Below are 13,607 nucleotides of genomic sequence, written 5' to 3'. Positions count from 1 at the left end.
CAAATGTCAAGAGAACAAGGGCCACGAGTACGCACCATATCTCCAGTAATGCCAGGGCCGTCCAAGGGCCTGTGCGAGCTGTGCGCTCGCACAGGGCCCCCAAAATCCAGGGGCCCCCAACTAGGGTCCATATACATATATGTATAGTCTGAAAAAAATTCAGTTTTAGGCCTTCTTGGGCCTGGTCCGGTCAAGTCTCGAGCGATAGGCTTTCCCGTCGCGTGGATTGATCGATCGTAGATGAAACGACAGCCCCAGCGCAGTACGTTCCGTAACTTCCGCTTCCTATTCCTTGCCTGATCGCTAGGCTTTCCATCTCCCCATCGCTTCCGACTGAATCGGCGGCTCGGTGGCGATCGGCCGATCGCGTTGCAACCTTGCAGGTTCAGCGAGGCGACGGGCAAGAAGCGGACTACTTTCTAGCGCTGGATGCCGTCGCGCCGGCGGCCGGCCGACACTGCCGCGGTGCCGCCCAACAGGAAGTCAGGAACAGAAGACCAACCGGTGTGGTGCCCTCCCTGCTCCCTACGCTCTCCCCTTTTCTCTAATTTTGATACAAATTACAGAGTTGTGTTAATATGTTTGGGAGCGATTTTTTGTGCAGTCGTTCAAGTTCAGTAGTCACAGATTCGAGAATTTCAGTAGTTGCTCGTACTATCGTCCAAGTACAAAATCAAGGTTCTATCTGATTGTAAGTTTTTTGAACTACCTATACATGTCACAAGCCTATATTTCATGTGAGCTCATCAGTTCAAATAAATTGAAAGAGTATATATTTCACTGAAACAGAAATAATCATGCATTCTAGTTCTGGAAGAAAGTATGATTCTGGTGCCTTCAAGCGTAAGAAGAAACAGAAATTAGAAGAAGATGCTGAAATTCAAAGGGGTGCTCTTGATAAATGGGCTGTGATAGTACCCCAAAATAATTCTGAAAATCATACTCCAGATGGTAATATTGATGATGGTCACGATGATAATGCAGTAGAGGTTGAGGTTGTCACTGCAGAAATTCATGAAGGTGGTCATGGTCTTGCTGATAATGCGCAAGAGGTTGAGGTTGCCGCTACAGAAATTGATGAAGGTAATGATGTCAATATTTTAGATGAAGATCATGATCCTAATATTTCGGATGACATGAATAATTCCGTTCAGCCTGATATATTTGATCCTAGAAATTGGGATGGACTTGGTCCGAAAAAGATTGATATCTTGCTGCAAAAGGATCCTAAAAGAGAAGATATTGAGTATGGTCCTTATGACAAGTTCTCTAGAAGGTTTCCTGCATTATCATTTAGTAGAATTCTCCCAAATGGAGAAAAGTTTGACAGAGAGTGGCTTGTGTACAACAGCGGCCTCGATAAAGCATTTTGTTTCTGTTGCAAATTATTAAAAAGGGGGCATGTGAGAGGACAACTAGCAAATGAGGGTTTAAGTGACTGGATTCATCTTGGGGCTAGACTAAAAGAGCATGAATCAAGTAGAGAGCATATCACAAATATGACTGCATGGTATGACTTCCGTCTCAGGATGCAGAAGAATCAAACAGTTGACAAAGTTGCTCAGCGAGAACTTGAAAAGGAAAAGGAGCATTGGAGAAAAGTTTTGCTCAGGATTTTGTTGATTGTAAAATTTCTTGCAGAACATAATATAGCATTTTGTGGCAGCAATAGCAAGTTGTACCAAGAGAGCAATGGGAATTTTCTAGGACTGATTGAAATGTTGGCTGAATTTGACCCAGTTATCAAAGAGCATGTTGACCGCATCACCAATGAAAAAATTTGTGATCACTACCTTGGCCCTTCTATACAGAATGAGTTAATAAACATGCTCGCTACTGCCATCAGGTCAAGAATCATTGAAAAGGTAAAGGAAGCAAAATATTTCTCAGTTATTCTTGATTGTACTCCTGATGCAAGCCACCAAGAACAAATGTCTTTGATAATTAGGTATGTAGATACATCTTCTGCTTCTGTTTGCATCGAAGAATCTTTCTTAGGCTTTTTGGAGGTGAATGATACCACTGGGCAAGGTTTGTTTAATGTTCTAGAAGAGGAGTTGAATAATATTAGCCTTGATGTGGACAATGTGAGAGGGCAAGGTTATGATAATGGGTCAAATATGAAAGGAAACAATAAAGGGGTACAAAAGAAATTTCTGGACAAATATCCAAGGGCATTTTATTCAGCTTGTGGTTGTCATAGTCTAAATCTGGCACTATGCGATATGGCGAAGTCTTGTTGTAAAGCAACAAACTTCTTTGGAATTATACAACGCATCTATACAATATTTGCTAATTCGACTAACGATGGCAAATTCTCAAAGATAACTTAAAGAAGTTGACTGTCAAGTCATTGTCATCTACTCGTTGGGAGAGTCATGTTCAGAGTGTTAAGGCTATACGGATTCAAATGCCAGAAATAAGGGAGGCTTTACTACAAGTGGCTGAAACTGATAAGGATCCATTGACAAGTAGTGAAGCACAATCATTGGCAGAAAATGAACTTGGTGGTTTTGAATTTTTAGTGTCAATAATTATCTGGTATGATATATTATCCGTTGTTAATTTGGTCAGCAAGCAGCTACAATCAAAGGACATGCTTATTGATATTGCAATAGAGTCTATAAAGGGTCTGCTTTCCTTTTTCAAGAAGTATAGAGAAAAAGGCTTTTTCAAAAGCATTGGAAGATGCAAAAGAAATTGCACTTGAGATGGATATTCATCCAGAGTTCCGCACCAAGCGGAAAATCAAAAGAAGAAGACAATTCGATGAGGGTGCAGATGATGCATCTATTGCTTCACAATCTGCAGAGGAGTCATTTAGGGTCAATTATTTTCTACAAGTGGTCGATCAAGCTATAGTTTCACTTACCAGGAGGTTTGAGCAATATCAGGGGTATGAAAAAACTTTTGGTTTCTTATTTACTTCAGATAGGCTGCGATCTATGGATGATAAGAGTTTGCTGGCTGCTTGTGTTAATCTTGAGGATGCACTTAAAAATGGAGAACACAAAGATATTGATGGAGCTGAATTGTTTTACGAGTTAATTTTTATCCAGGATTTAGTTAAGAAATCTATGGGCCGCGTTGATATTCTTGAGATTCTAATGAAGCGCCCCTTCTATCCTAATGCTATTATTGCGTGCAGGATTTTGTTAACCATTCCTGTAACTGTTGCAACTGCGGAAAGGAGCTTCTCTAAACTCAAGTTGCTGAAATCATATTTGCGTTCAACTATGACACAAGAAAGACTCAATGGTTTGGCGACAATAGCACTTGAAAATGATGTCTTGTCGAAGATTAATTATAAAGATGTAATTGAAGATTTCATTTCAAGGAACACAAGGCGGATGACACTTTTCAATAGAGAATGAGGTCAGTTTATTGGTTTTAGTATTTCGCATTGATACTTCAGAATATTCTAAGCATTGTATGAAATAATATAAATTTTAATTACATAATTAGGTGATTATGCTTGCGTAATTGTATATTTTTTAAATTTTAGAGCCCCATTTTTCTTTTCGCACCGGGCCCCCGAATTCCTGGAGACGGCCCTGAGTAATGCACAATAGGAAGAAGCATGATAGCGATACTTAAGGTCAATGAAATTATCTGCAGTTCAATGAAAACAAAATGAAAACCATCGTCTCTACGTCACCGTGGACAGCACAAACCTGCTTGATAACAACGCCTATTATTGCAGCATCACCAAACAAAAATGTATCCGATTGCTGCATTGTGACATGCATATGGCGTAACTGTTAACTATTGCATCGCAAGTTGTCAGGGAAGGAGCTGTTGATGTTGGAGCGTTTGAACGGGGTGTACTCCTGATTGCCAGTGGCGTTGGATCTGGGAGGAGAATCATCCATACATTAGATTACAAAAGAAAATTTTACATATGTGAGGATGTATAACTATGAAGATACAAAAAATTACCCGTGTCCTGTGCACTCTTTAATGTAAGTGTAGATACCGTCGTGATTGTAGAAGCCGCCGGGCAGCACGATCCAAGGCCGCTGCGGCAGTGATGAGGGGATGGACGGACGGCGGCACACGGAGTGAATCCAATTCCAAGGCCACTGCTGCCATGGAAGCTGAGAGGAAACTGCTTGCCAGGAACGTAGCACCGTCTGCATCCATGGTAGTTGCGGCGGAGGGGGAGCGGAGGAGCGCCAGGATCGACACACCGCGTGGAAGCGGGCGCGATCTGCCAGGTTAGGGAGCCCGGCCAACACGAGGCCTAGGATATCCTCTGGGAGTTCCGACCACGGCGAAGAAGACGGCTTAGAAGCAATGGAGCGCCGCCTGGGACTGCATGCCGCATGGAGGCCGGCGGTGAAGAGATCCAGGAGATCATCGGACCACGACGGTGGCGATGCCATTGATGCGCTGCTTGGTTTGGATCGTACGTAGAAGTTGCAGCGGAGCGGAGAAGGCTGCGGACTCGTGGTGTCGTGGTACGTGATACTGGGCCGAGGAAGCATATGCCCGCGCATGCGAAGGAAACGTGATACTGGGCCGTGGAAGCATATGGTGCAGTGGAGTTCTATTGGGCTATTTCAACCTGGAATTGGAAGGGGAAGCGGCGGGCCAGCCAACGCCGACGCAAATGCTATATGTCGCTAATAGCGAGTGATAACATCCGTATCGCCAGAAGCATGCACGCATATGGCCTGCCCCGTTACCTATATATTTAAAAAAAACAGTACAAACGCAAGCGCTCATACATACGTGCATATACTCACCCCTATGAATGCACAGAAGCACACCCTAACCCCTATGAGCACATTCAAGAGACTGAGCCGCCATATCATCTTGAGATTTGCAAAGTCACTGTAGGAGCCTTGTCTTCAATCAGAACGTCTCCCTCCACTAAAAGCACCTCAGCGAAAATCCTGAAATAAATCCAGGAATAATGCAAGCACCGGGACTTGAACCCTGGTGAGTTGTGGATACCACTGTCCCTCTAACCAACCAACCAACCACAGGTTGGTACGCTCTACTCATGTTTTTTATAGTTTTTTTTCACTTGTTTTACTTGTTTTCTCTCAATTTTAACTGCGGTTATTTCTTCCCTTTTTCCTTCCCTTTGTAGGTTGATTTGTTTCTTTATTTTTTCTCTCCAATTTTCTTGTTTTCTTTGTTTCTTTTTCTTTTTTGCACAAGTTTTCCTCTGTTTTTTTATTTTATCTTTGGTTTTCCTTATTTATTAATTTATACATTTTTAACACAAGTCTAATTTTCATTACACATTGTATGCTTTTTAAGTGAAGCACATTTTTGCATACACATTTAACATATTTTATATAGATTATTAAAATATTTTTATATACAAATTTTGATGCCTATTGTTTTCGTACATGAGGAATTTTTTTTTATATATAAAAAAATATAGGTTTAAACATTTTTATATGCATCATTAACATATTTTCAAAATATAGGTTTTGATGTCTAATTTTTTTTCATGCACATTATACATTTTGTTTACACATCCAAAAATATTTGTACACGTTTAACATTTTTTAAATACATGATTAATAATTTTTAAAATACATTTTTTGATGTCTATTGTTTTTTTACACATTATATATCTTTTGCATACATCTAAGAAAATATATAAAAATATATAAATGTTATAAAAAAAGTATATACATGATTAACAATTTTTTTAGAATATATGTTTTGAAGTCTACTTTTTTCATACACATCATACATTTTTGTTATACATGTAAAACATTTTTCTGTACAGGTTCAACACTTTTCAAATGGATGTTTGACCTTTTTTTAAAAATTGTGTAAGTTAGTGTTTGTAATGTATATATATATAAGTTTTCAAAGTATAAATAAAAGTTAAAAAGGAAAAGTAATGTGAAGAATAAAAGAAAATAAGCAATTTAAGGCCTGCAGCCCCTCACGCTGGGCCGGTCCTTTCTCTCGGCCTGTTCAGGCGAGAGGGCGTTATGTCTCGCGTCACGATGCAACTCCGAAGAGCAAATCCTATTTGGCGCTGCAGAAGCGCGCTGGGCCGGCCCATCTAGAGTTTTTAGAATGCCAAAAAAGCGCGCTGCCACTGGCAATCGCTCCCCTGAGGGAGCTCCTATTGAGCGCTTTAAGCGCCGCAGAACTGAACCGGCGCCTACAGCAAACGCAAGTGGGCCGGCCCAGCGCAGAAACTGTTTTCGCGAAAAAAGACAGGCAAAACCCCGCGAGCAACTTGAACTCGTGTCGCTGCTTCGAAAGATGGTTCAGCTAACCACTAGAGCCCCTATACCACTGTGACTAACAGCAACACGAATACTTAAAGAACTATTGCAGCCGCAATATTTATTATGCAATACACCTGCATTTTTATAATTTTTTATGAAAAAAAGTTTATCAAATTTTGCAAAAAGTTCACAAATTGGAAAAGATGATCGTTTCTGAAAAAAGTTCATCCAATTTGATAAGAAAAGTTCATTGATTAGGAACAATTCACCAATTTTGAAAAACTTCACAAAATGTGAAAGAATTTCATCAATTTTGGAAAAAATAGAATTTGGAAAAAAGTTTATCCAATGGGAAAAAAGTTCATCAAATTTTCGAAAAGTTCATCGAATTTCGAAAAAAGTTCATCAAATTTGAAAAAAGTTCATCGGTATTAAAAAAAGGTTCACTGAAGCTATAAATAAGTTCACCAATTTTCAAAAAAGATCACCAAATTTGAAAAAAATGTTCATTGATTTTGAAAAAAGTTCATAAATTTGAATATAAGTTCATCGATTTGAGAAAATGTTCATCGAATTTCAGGAAATGTCCATAAAAAATTTAATCAAAATTGTAAAGAGTTCATCAATTTTTTTTAAAAAAAGTTTAGCAAATTTAAAGAAAGTTCATCGAATTTGAAAGAAAAGTCACCGAGTTCAAAAAAAATCATCAATCGTTAAAAATAGTTCACTAAAAGAAGTTCATTGATTTTGAAAACAAGATTTCATCAAAAATTTAAAAACATCATCAATTTGGAAAAGTTCAGACATTTAAGAAAATAAAAAACATGAAAATCATTGAAGGAGGAAATCTGGAAGAAAAAAAGAGCAAAACTAAAAACGAAACTGGAAAAGGGGAAAAAGCAAAAAGAAAACAGTAAAGGAAGGAAGAAATAAAAGTCTAGAAGAGTTGAAGATTAACAGATCATGCTCCGTGGCGCAGTGATTGTACGAATGACGTTTTATGAGTGAGGTCGCCGATTCGATTCATAGCGACGGTGCTTCATGTTTTTGAAAAATTAACATAGACCCCTGCGCGCATAGGATTTAGACCGGCGTGCTGACCTTATGACAACTAGAACCGGATACTTAATAAAATACACTCTTCCAAGTGCCAGATACAACCCGGTGATCGCTCTCTAACAGGGCGACGAGGAGGGGATTGCCCGGTAGGATTATGCTATGCGATGCTACTTGGAGGGCTTCAGTCTACTCTCTTCTACATGCTGCAACACGGAGGCTGCCAGAAGCGTAGTCTTCGACAGGATTAGTTATCCCCCTCTTATTCTGGCATTCTGCAGTTCATTCCATCGATATGCCCCTTTACACATATACACATGCATATGTAGTGTAGATCCTTGCTTGCGAGTACTTTGGATGAGTACTCACGGTTGCTTTCTCCTTCTTTTCCCCCTATCCCTTCTACCTGGTTGTCGCAACCAGATGTTGGAGCCCAGGATCCAGATGCCACCGTCGACGACGACTCCTACTACACTGGAGGTGCCTACTACTACGTGCAGGCCGCTGACGACCAGGAATAGTTTAGGAGGATCCCAGGCAGGAGGCATGCGCCTCTTTCGATCTGTATCCCAGTTTGTGCTAGCCATCTTATGGCAACTTGTTTAACTTATGTCTGTACTCAGATATTGTTGCTTCCGCTGGCTCGTCTATGATCGAGCACTTGTATTCGAGCCCTCGAGGCCCCTGACTTGTATTATGATGCTTGTATGACTTATTTTATTTTCAGAGTTGTGTTGTGATATCTTCCCTTGAGTCCCTGATTTTGATCGTACACGTTTGCGTGCATGATTAGTGTACGATTGAATCGGGGGCATCACAGGGATACCACTAACCTCCTAAGAGCATCTACAACCACATATGACAAATATGGCCCCTCAAACGCCCGCGGACGCGCACGGGCGTGTCTGCGGGCAGTGACCGGGCACGCCTCAAATTTCACTTCTTGCATCCGGACATCTCATACTAGATTCTTATATCCATACAAAGACATGCAAAAGAAGTAGAACCTACGTACTATGTCGATTCTAGCTACTCCTCGTCGGAGATCACGACGATCTCCGTGCCCGACTCCAGCAGCACGGGCGGCAGCTGCAGCTGCAGCTCCTCTGGCGCCTCCGGCTGCTTCGCTCCAGCCTCCTGCGCCTCTATCTCTGCGTCGAGCTCGGCGAAGAGCGCGTCGGACTCCGCCTACTCCCGCCGGAGGAACGCCCGGTTGGCCTCCACATAGGCCTCATCCTGGATGGACTCCAGGATGGCCTGCTGCTCCACATCTCGTCGGACTGGGCGACGGCGAACTCCGCCTCTGCCTGCTCCAAGTTGAAGGCCAGCACCTGCTGGTCCAGCTCCTCCAGCTCCTCCACCTCCATCGGAGCCATCTCCTCCTCCTCCTCCTCCTCTTCCCCCGGCTGCTCCTCATCCTCTGGCTTCGACGAGTCTGGAGGCAACCCGGAAGCGATGCGGGCGGCGCGCGCGGCTTGTCTCGGCCGGATCTCCTGCTGGATCTCGTAGCGGCGCTCCGGCGTCAGCACGGCGTAGTACGTGATCTTGCTCCGGACCATGGCGGAGTGCTGGAGCGTGGGCGAAGCGTCTGACCATAGTGCATGTCAGTTGGTGGAACCAGTCTCACGTAAGAGTACGTGTAAGGTCGGTCTGGGCCACTTCATCCCATAATGCCACCGAATCAAGATTGGACTAGTAACGGTAAGCATATTGAACAAAATCAACGCCCACAACTACTTTGTGTTCTACTCGTGCATAGAAACTACGCATAGACCTAGCTCATGATGCCACTGTTGGGGAACGTAGCATAAATTCAAAATTTTCCTACGTGTCACCAAGATCTATCTATGGAGTCATCTAGCAACGAGGGAGGAGTGAATCTACATACTCTTGTAGATCGCGCGCGGAAGCGTTCAAGAGAACGGGGTTGATGGAGTCGTACTCGTCGTGATCCAAATCACCGATGATCCTAGTGCCGAACGGACGGCACCTCCGCGTTCAACACACGTACGGAGCAGCGACGTCTCCTCCTTCTTGATCCAGCAAGGGGGGAGGAGAGGTTGATGGAAGATGGCTCCAGCAGCAGCACGACGGTGTGGTGGTGGTGAAGCTGCAGTACTCCGGCAGGGCTTCGCTAAGCACTATGGAGGAGGAGGAGGTGTTGGAGAGGGAGAGGGAGGCACCAAAGGCCAAGGTAAGAAGTCCTCCATCTCCCCCACTATATATAGGGGGGCCTAGGGGGGGCCGGCCCTAGGAGATCCAATCTCCTAGGGGGGCGGCGGCCAAGGGAGGAATCCCTCCTCCCCAAGGCACCTAGGAGGTGCCTTCCCCTCTTAGGACTCTTCCTTAGGGTTTCCCCCACCCTTAGGCGCATGGGCCCTAGGGGGAAGTGGCGCCCCAGCCCACTTTGGGCTGGATCCCTTCCCACTTCAGCCCATGGGGCCCTCCGGGATAGGTGGCCCCACCCGGTGGACCCCCGGGACCCTTCCGGTGGTCCCGATACAATACCGGTGACCCCGAAACTTGTCCCGATGGCCGAAACAGCACTTCCTATATATAATTATTTACCTCCGGACCATTGCGGAACTCCTCGTGACGTCCGGGATCTCATCCGGGACTCCGAACAACATTCGGGTTACTGCATATACATATCCCTACAACCCTAGCGTCACCGAACCTTAAGTGTGTAGACCCTACGGGTTCGGGAACCATGCAGACATGACCGAGATGACTCTCCGGTCAATAACCATCAGCGGGATCTGGATACCCATGTTGGCTCCCACATGTTCCAAGATGATCTCATTGGATGAACCACGATGTCGAGGATTCGATCAATCCCGCATACAATTCCCTTTGTCTATCGGTATGTTACTTTTCTGAGATTCGACCGTCGGTATCCCGATACCTTTGTTCAATCTCGTTACCGGCAAGTCTCTTTACTCGTTCGGTAACACATCATCCCGTGATCAACTCCTTGATCATATTGTGCACATTATGATGATGTCCTACCGAGTGGGCCCAGAGATACCTCTCCGTTTACACAGAGTGACAAATCCCAGTCTCGATTCGTGTCAACCCAACAGACACTTTCGGAGATACCTGTAATGTACCTTTATAGCCACCCAGTTATGTTGTGACGTTTGGCACACCCAAAGCACTCCTACGGTATCCGGGAGTTGCACAATCTCATGGTCTAAGGAAATGATACTTGACATTAGAAAAGCTTTAGCATACGAACTACATGATCTTGTGCTAGGCTTAGGATTGGGTCTTTGTCCATCACATCATTCTCCTAATGATGTGATCCCGTTATCAATGACATCCAATGTCCATGGTCAGGAAACCGTAACCATCTATTGATCAACGAGCTAGTCAACTAGAGGCTTACGAGGGACATGGTGTTGTCTATGTATCCACACATGTATCTGAGTTTCCTATCAATACAATTCTAGCATGGATAATAAACGATTATCATGAACAAGGAAATATAATAATAACTAATTTATTATTGCCTCTAGGGCATATTTCCAACAGTCTCCCACTTGCACTAGAGTCAATAATCCAGTTCACATCGATATGTGATTAACACTCAAGGTCACATCCCCATGTGACTAACACCCAAAGAGTTTACTAGAGTCAATAATCTAGTTCACACTACCATGTGATTAACACTCAATGAGTTCTGGGTTTGAACATGTTTATGCTTGTGAGAGATGTTATAGTCAACGGGTCTGAATCTTTCAGATCCGTATGTACTTCGCAAATCTCTATGTCATCTTGCAGATGCAGCTACTATGCTATATTTGGAGCTATTCCAAATAACTGTTCTACTATACGAATCCAGTTTACTACTCAGAATAATCTGGATTAGTGTCAAAGTTTGCATCGGCGTAACCCTTTACGACGAACTCTTTTACCACCTCCATAATTGAGAAAAATCCTTAGTCCACTAGTTACTAAGGATAACTTTGACCGCTGTCTTGTGATCCATTCTTGGATCACTCTTGTACCCCCTTGACTGACTCATGGCAAGGCACATTTCAGGTGCGGTACACAGCATAGCATACTGTAGGGCCTATGTCTTAAGCATAGGGGACGACCTTCGTCCTTTCTCTCTATTCTGCCGTGGTCGAGCTTTAAGTCTTAACTTCATACCTTACAACTCAGGCAAGAACTCCTTCTTTGACTGATCCATCTTGAACACCTTCAAGATCATGTCAAGGTATGTGCTCATTTGAAAGTACCATTAAGCGTTTTGATCTATCCTTATAGATCGTGATGCTCAATGTTCAAGTAGCTTAATCCAGGCTTTCCATTGAAAAACACTTTCCAAATAACCCTATATGCTTTCCAGAAATTCTACGTCATTTCTGATCAACAATATGTCAACAACATATATTCATCAGAAATTCTATAGTGCTCCCACTCACTTCTTCGGAAATACAAGTTTCTCATAAACTTTGTATAAACCCAAAATCTTTGATCATCATCAAAGCATACATTCCAACTCCGAGATGCTTACTCCAGTCCCTAGAAGGATTGCTGGAGCTTTGCATACTTATTAGCATCTTTCAGGATTGACAAAACCTTCCGGTTTGTATCACATACAACCTTTCCTCAGAAAAAATGTCGAGGAAACAATGTTTTGACATCCTATCTGCAAGATTTCATAAATAATGCAGTAATCGCTAATATAATTCCAACAGACTCTTAGCATCGCTACGAGTGAGAAAGTCTCATCAGTCAACTCCTTGAACTTGTCGGAAAACATCTTAACGACAAGTCGAGCTTTCTTAATGGTGATACTTACCATCATTGTCCGTCTTCCTTTTAAAATCCATCTGTACTCAACAGCCTTACGACCATCGAGCCGTTCTGCCAAAGTCTACACTTTGTTTTCATACTTGGATCCTCTCTCGGATTTTATGGCCTCGAGCCATTTATCGGAATACGGGCCCACCATCGCTTCTCCATAGCTCGTAGGTTCATTGTTGTCTAGCAACATTACTTCCAAGACAGGATTACGTACCACTCTGAAGTAGTACGCATCCTTGTCATCCCACGAGATTTGGTAGTGACTTGATCTGAAGTTTCATGATCACTATCATAAGCTTCCACTTCAATTGGTGTAGGTGCCACAGGAACAACTCCTGTGCCCTGCCACACACTAGTTGAAGAGACGGTTCAATAACCTCATCAAGTCTCCACCATCCTCCCACTCAATTCTTTCGAGAGAAACTTTTCCTCGAGAAAGGACCCGATTCTAGAAACAATGCCTTATTGCTTTCGGATCTGAGACAGGAGGTATACCCAACTGTTTTTGGGTGTCCTATGAAGATGCATTTATCCGCTTTGGGTTCGGGCTTATCAGCCTGAAACTTTTTCACATAAGCATCGCAGCCCCAAACTTTCAAGAAATGACAGCTTAGGTTTCTCTAAACCATAGTTCATACGGTGTCATCTCATCGGAATTACGTGGTGCCCTATTTAAAGTGAATGCGATTGTCTCTAATGCCTAACCCATAAACTATCGTGGTAATTCGATAAGAGACATCATGGTATGCATCATATCCAATAGGGTGCAGTTATGATGTTCGGACACACCATCACACTATGGTGTTCCAGGCTGTATTAGTTGTGGAACAATTTCCACAATGTCTTAATTCTGTGCCAAACTCGTAATTCAGATATTCATCTCTATGATCATATCATAGATATTTTATCCTCTTGTCATGATGATCTTTCAACTTCAAGCTGAAATTACTTGAACCTTTCAATAATTCAGACTCGTGATTCATCAAGTAAATATAGTCAACATCTACTCAAATCATCTGTGAAGTAAGAACATAACGATATCCACTACACGCCTCAGCACTCATTGGACTGCACACGTCAAAATGTATTACTTCCAACAAGTTGCTTTCTAGTTCCATTTTACTAAAACCGAGGCTTTCAGTCATCTTGCCCATGTGGTATGATTTGCATGTCTCAAGTGATTCAAAAATCAAGTGAGTCCAAACGGTCCATTTGCATGGAGTTTCTTCATGCATATACACCAATAGACATGGTTCGCATGTCTCAAACTTTTCAAAAATGAGTGAGTCCAAAGATCCATCAACATGGAGCCTCTTCATGCGTTTTATACTGATATGACTTAAGTGGCAGTGCCACAAGTAGGTGGTACTATCATTACTATCTTATATCTTTTGGCATGAACATGTGTATCACTATGATCGAGATTCAATGAACCATTCATTTTAGGTGCAAGACCATTGAAGGTATTATTCAAATACACAGAGTAACCGTTATTCTCCTTAAATGAATAACCGTATTGCGATAGAC

General features: G+C 42.8%; 1 protein-coding gene and 1 pseudogene across 1 annotated transcript; one reads left to right on the top strand and one right to left on the bottom strand.

The window, feature by feature from the left end:
* Positions 1 to 429: 429 nt before the first annotated feature.
* LOC123101861 (zinc finger MYM-type protein 1-like) lies at positions 430 to 3,374 on the top strand (annotated as a pseudogene).
* Positions 3,375 to 3,515: 141 nt separating this feature from the next.
* On the bottom strand, positions 3,516 to 4,436 carry LOC123108562 (uncharacterized). The gene is made up of 2 exons (XM_044530331.1): positions 3,940 to 4,436; positions 3,516 to 3,852 (listed from the first exon to the last, which is right to left on the bottom strand). The coding sequence occupies exons 1-2, from the start codon at positions 4,383 to 4,385 to the stop codon at positions 3,762 to 3,764; spliced, it is 537 nt and encodes a 178-aa protein (XP_044386266.1). The 5' UTR covers positions 4,386 to 4,436; the 3' UTR covers positions 3,516 to 3,761.
* Between the last annotated feature and the right edge of the window lie 9,171 nt (positions 4,437 to 13,607).

Source organism: Triticum aestivum, chromosome 5A (assembly GCF_018294505.1).
Source record: "Triticum aestivum cultivar Chinese Spring chromosome 5A, IWGSC CS RefSeq v2.1, whole genome shotgun sequence".
NCBI lineage: Eukaryota > Viridiplantae > Streptophyta > Magnoliopsida > Poales > Poaceae > Triticum > Triticum aestivum.
The sequence above is the reverse complement of the archived record's forward strand: the minus strand, read 5'-3'. Positions and strand labels throughout refer to the sequence as shown.

What these genes read in the sequence shown, in the direction of transcription:
- LOC123108562 (XM_044530331.1), bottom strand. Translation starts at nt 4,385, where the DNA reads ATGGCATCGCCACCGTCGTGGTCCGATGATCTCCTGGATCTCTTCACC. An exon ending in AAAGAGTGCACAGGACACGG is followed by an intron (nt 3,853 to 3,939) that starts GTAATTTTTTGT and finishes TTCTCCTCCCAG; the next exon opens with ATCCAACGCCACTGGCAATC.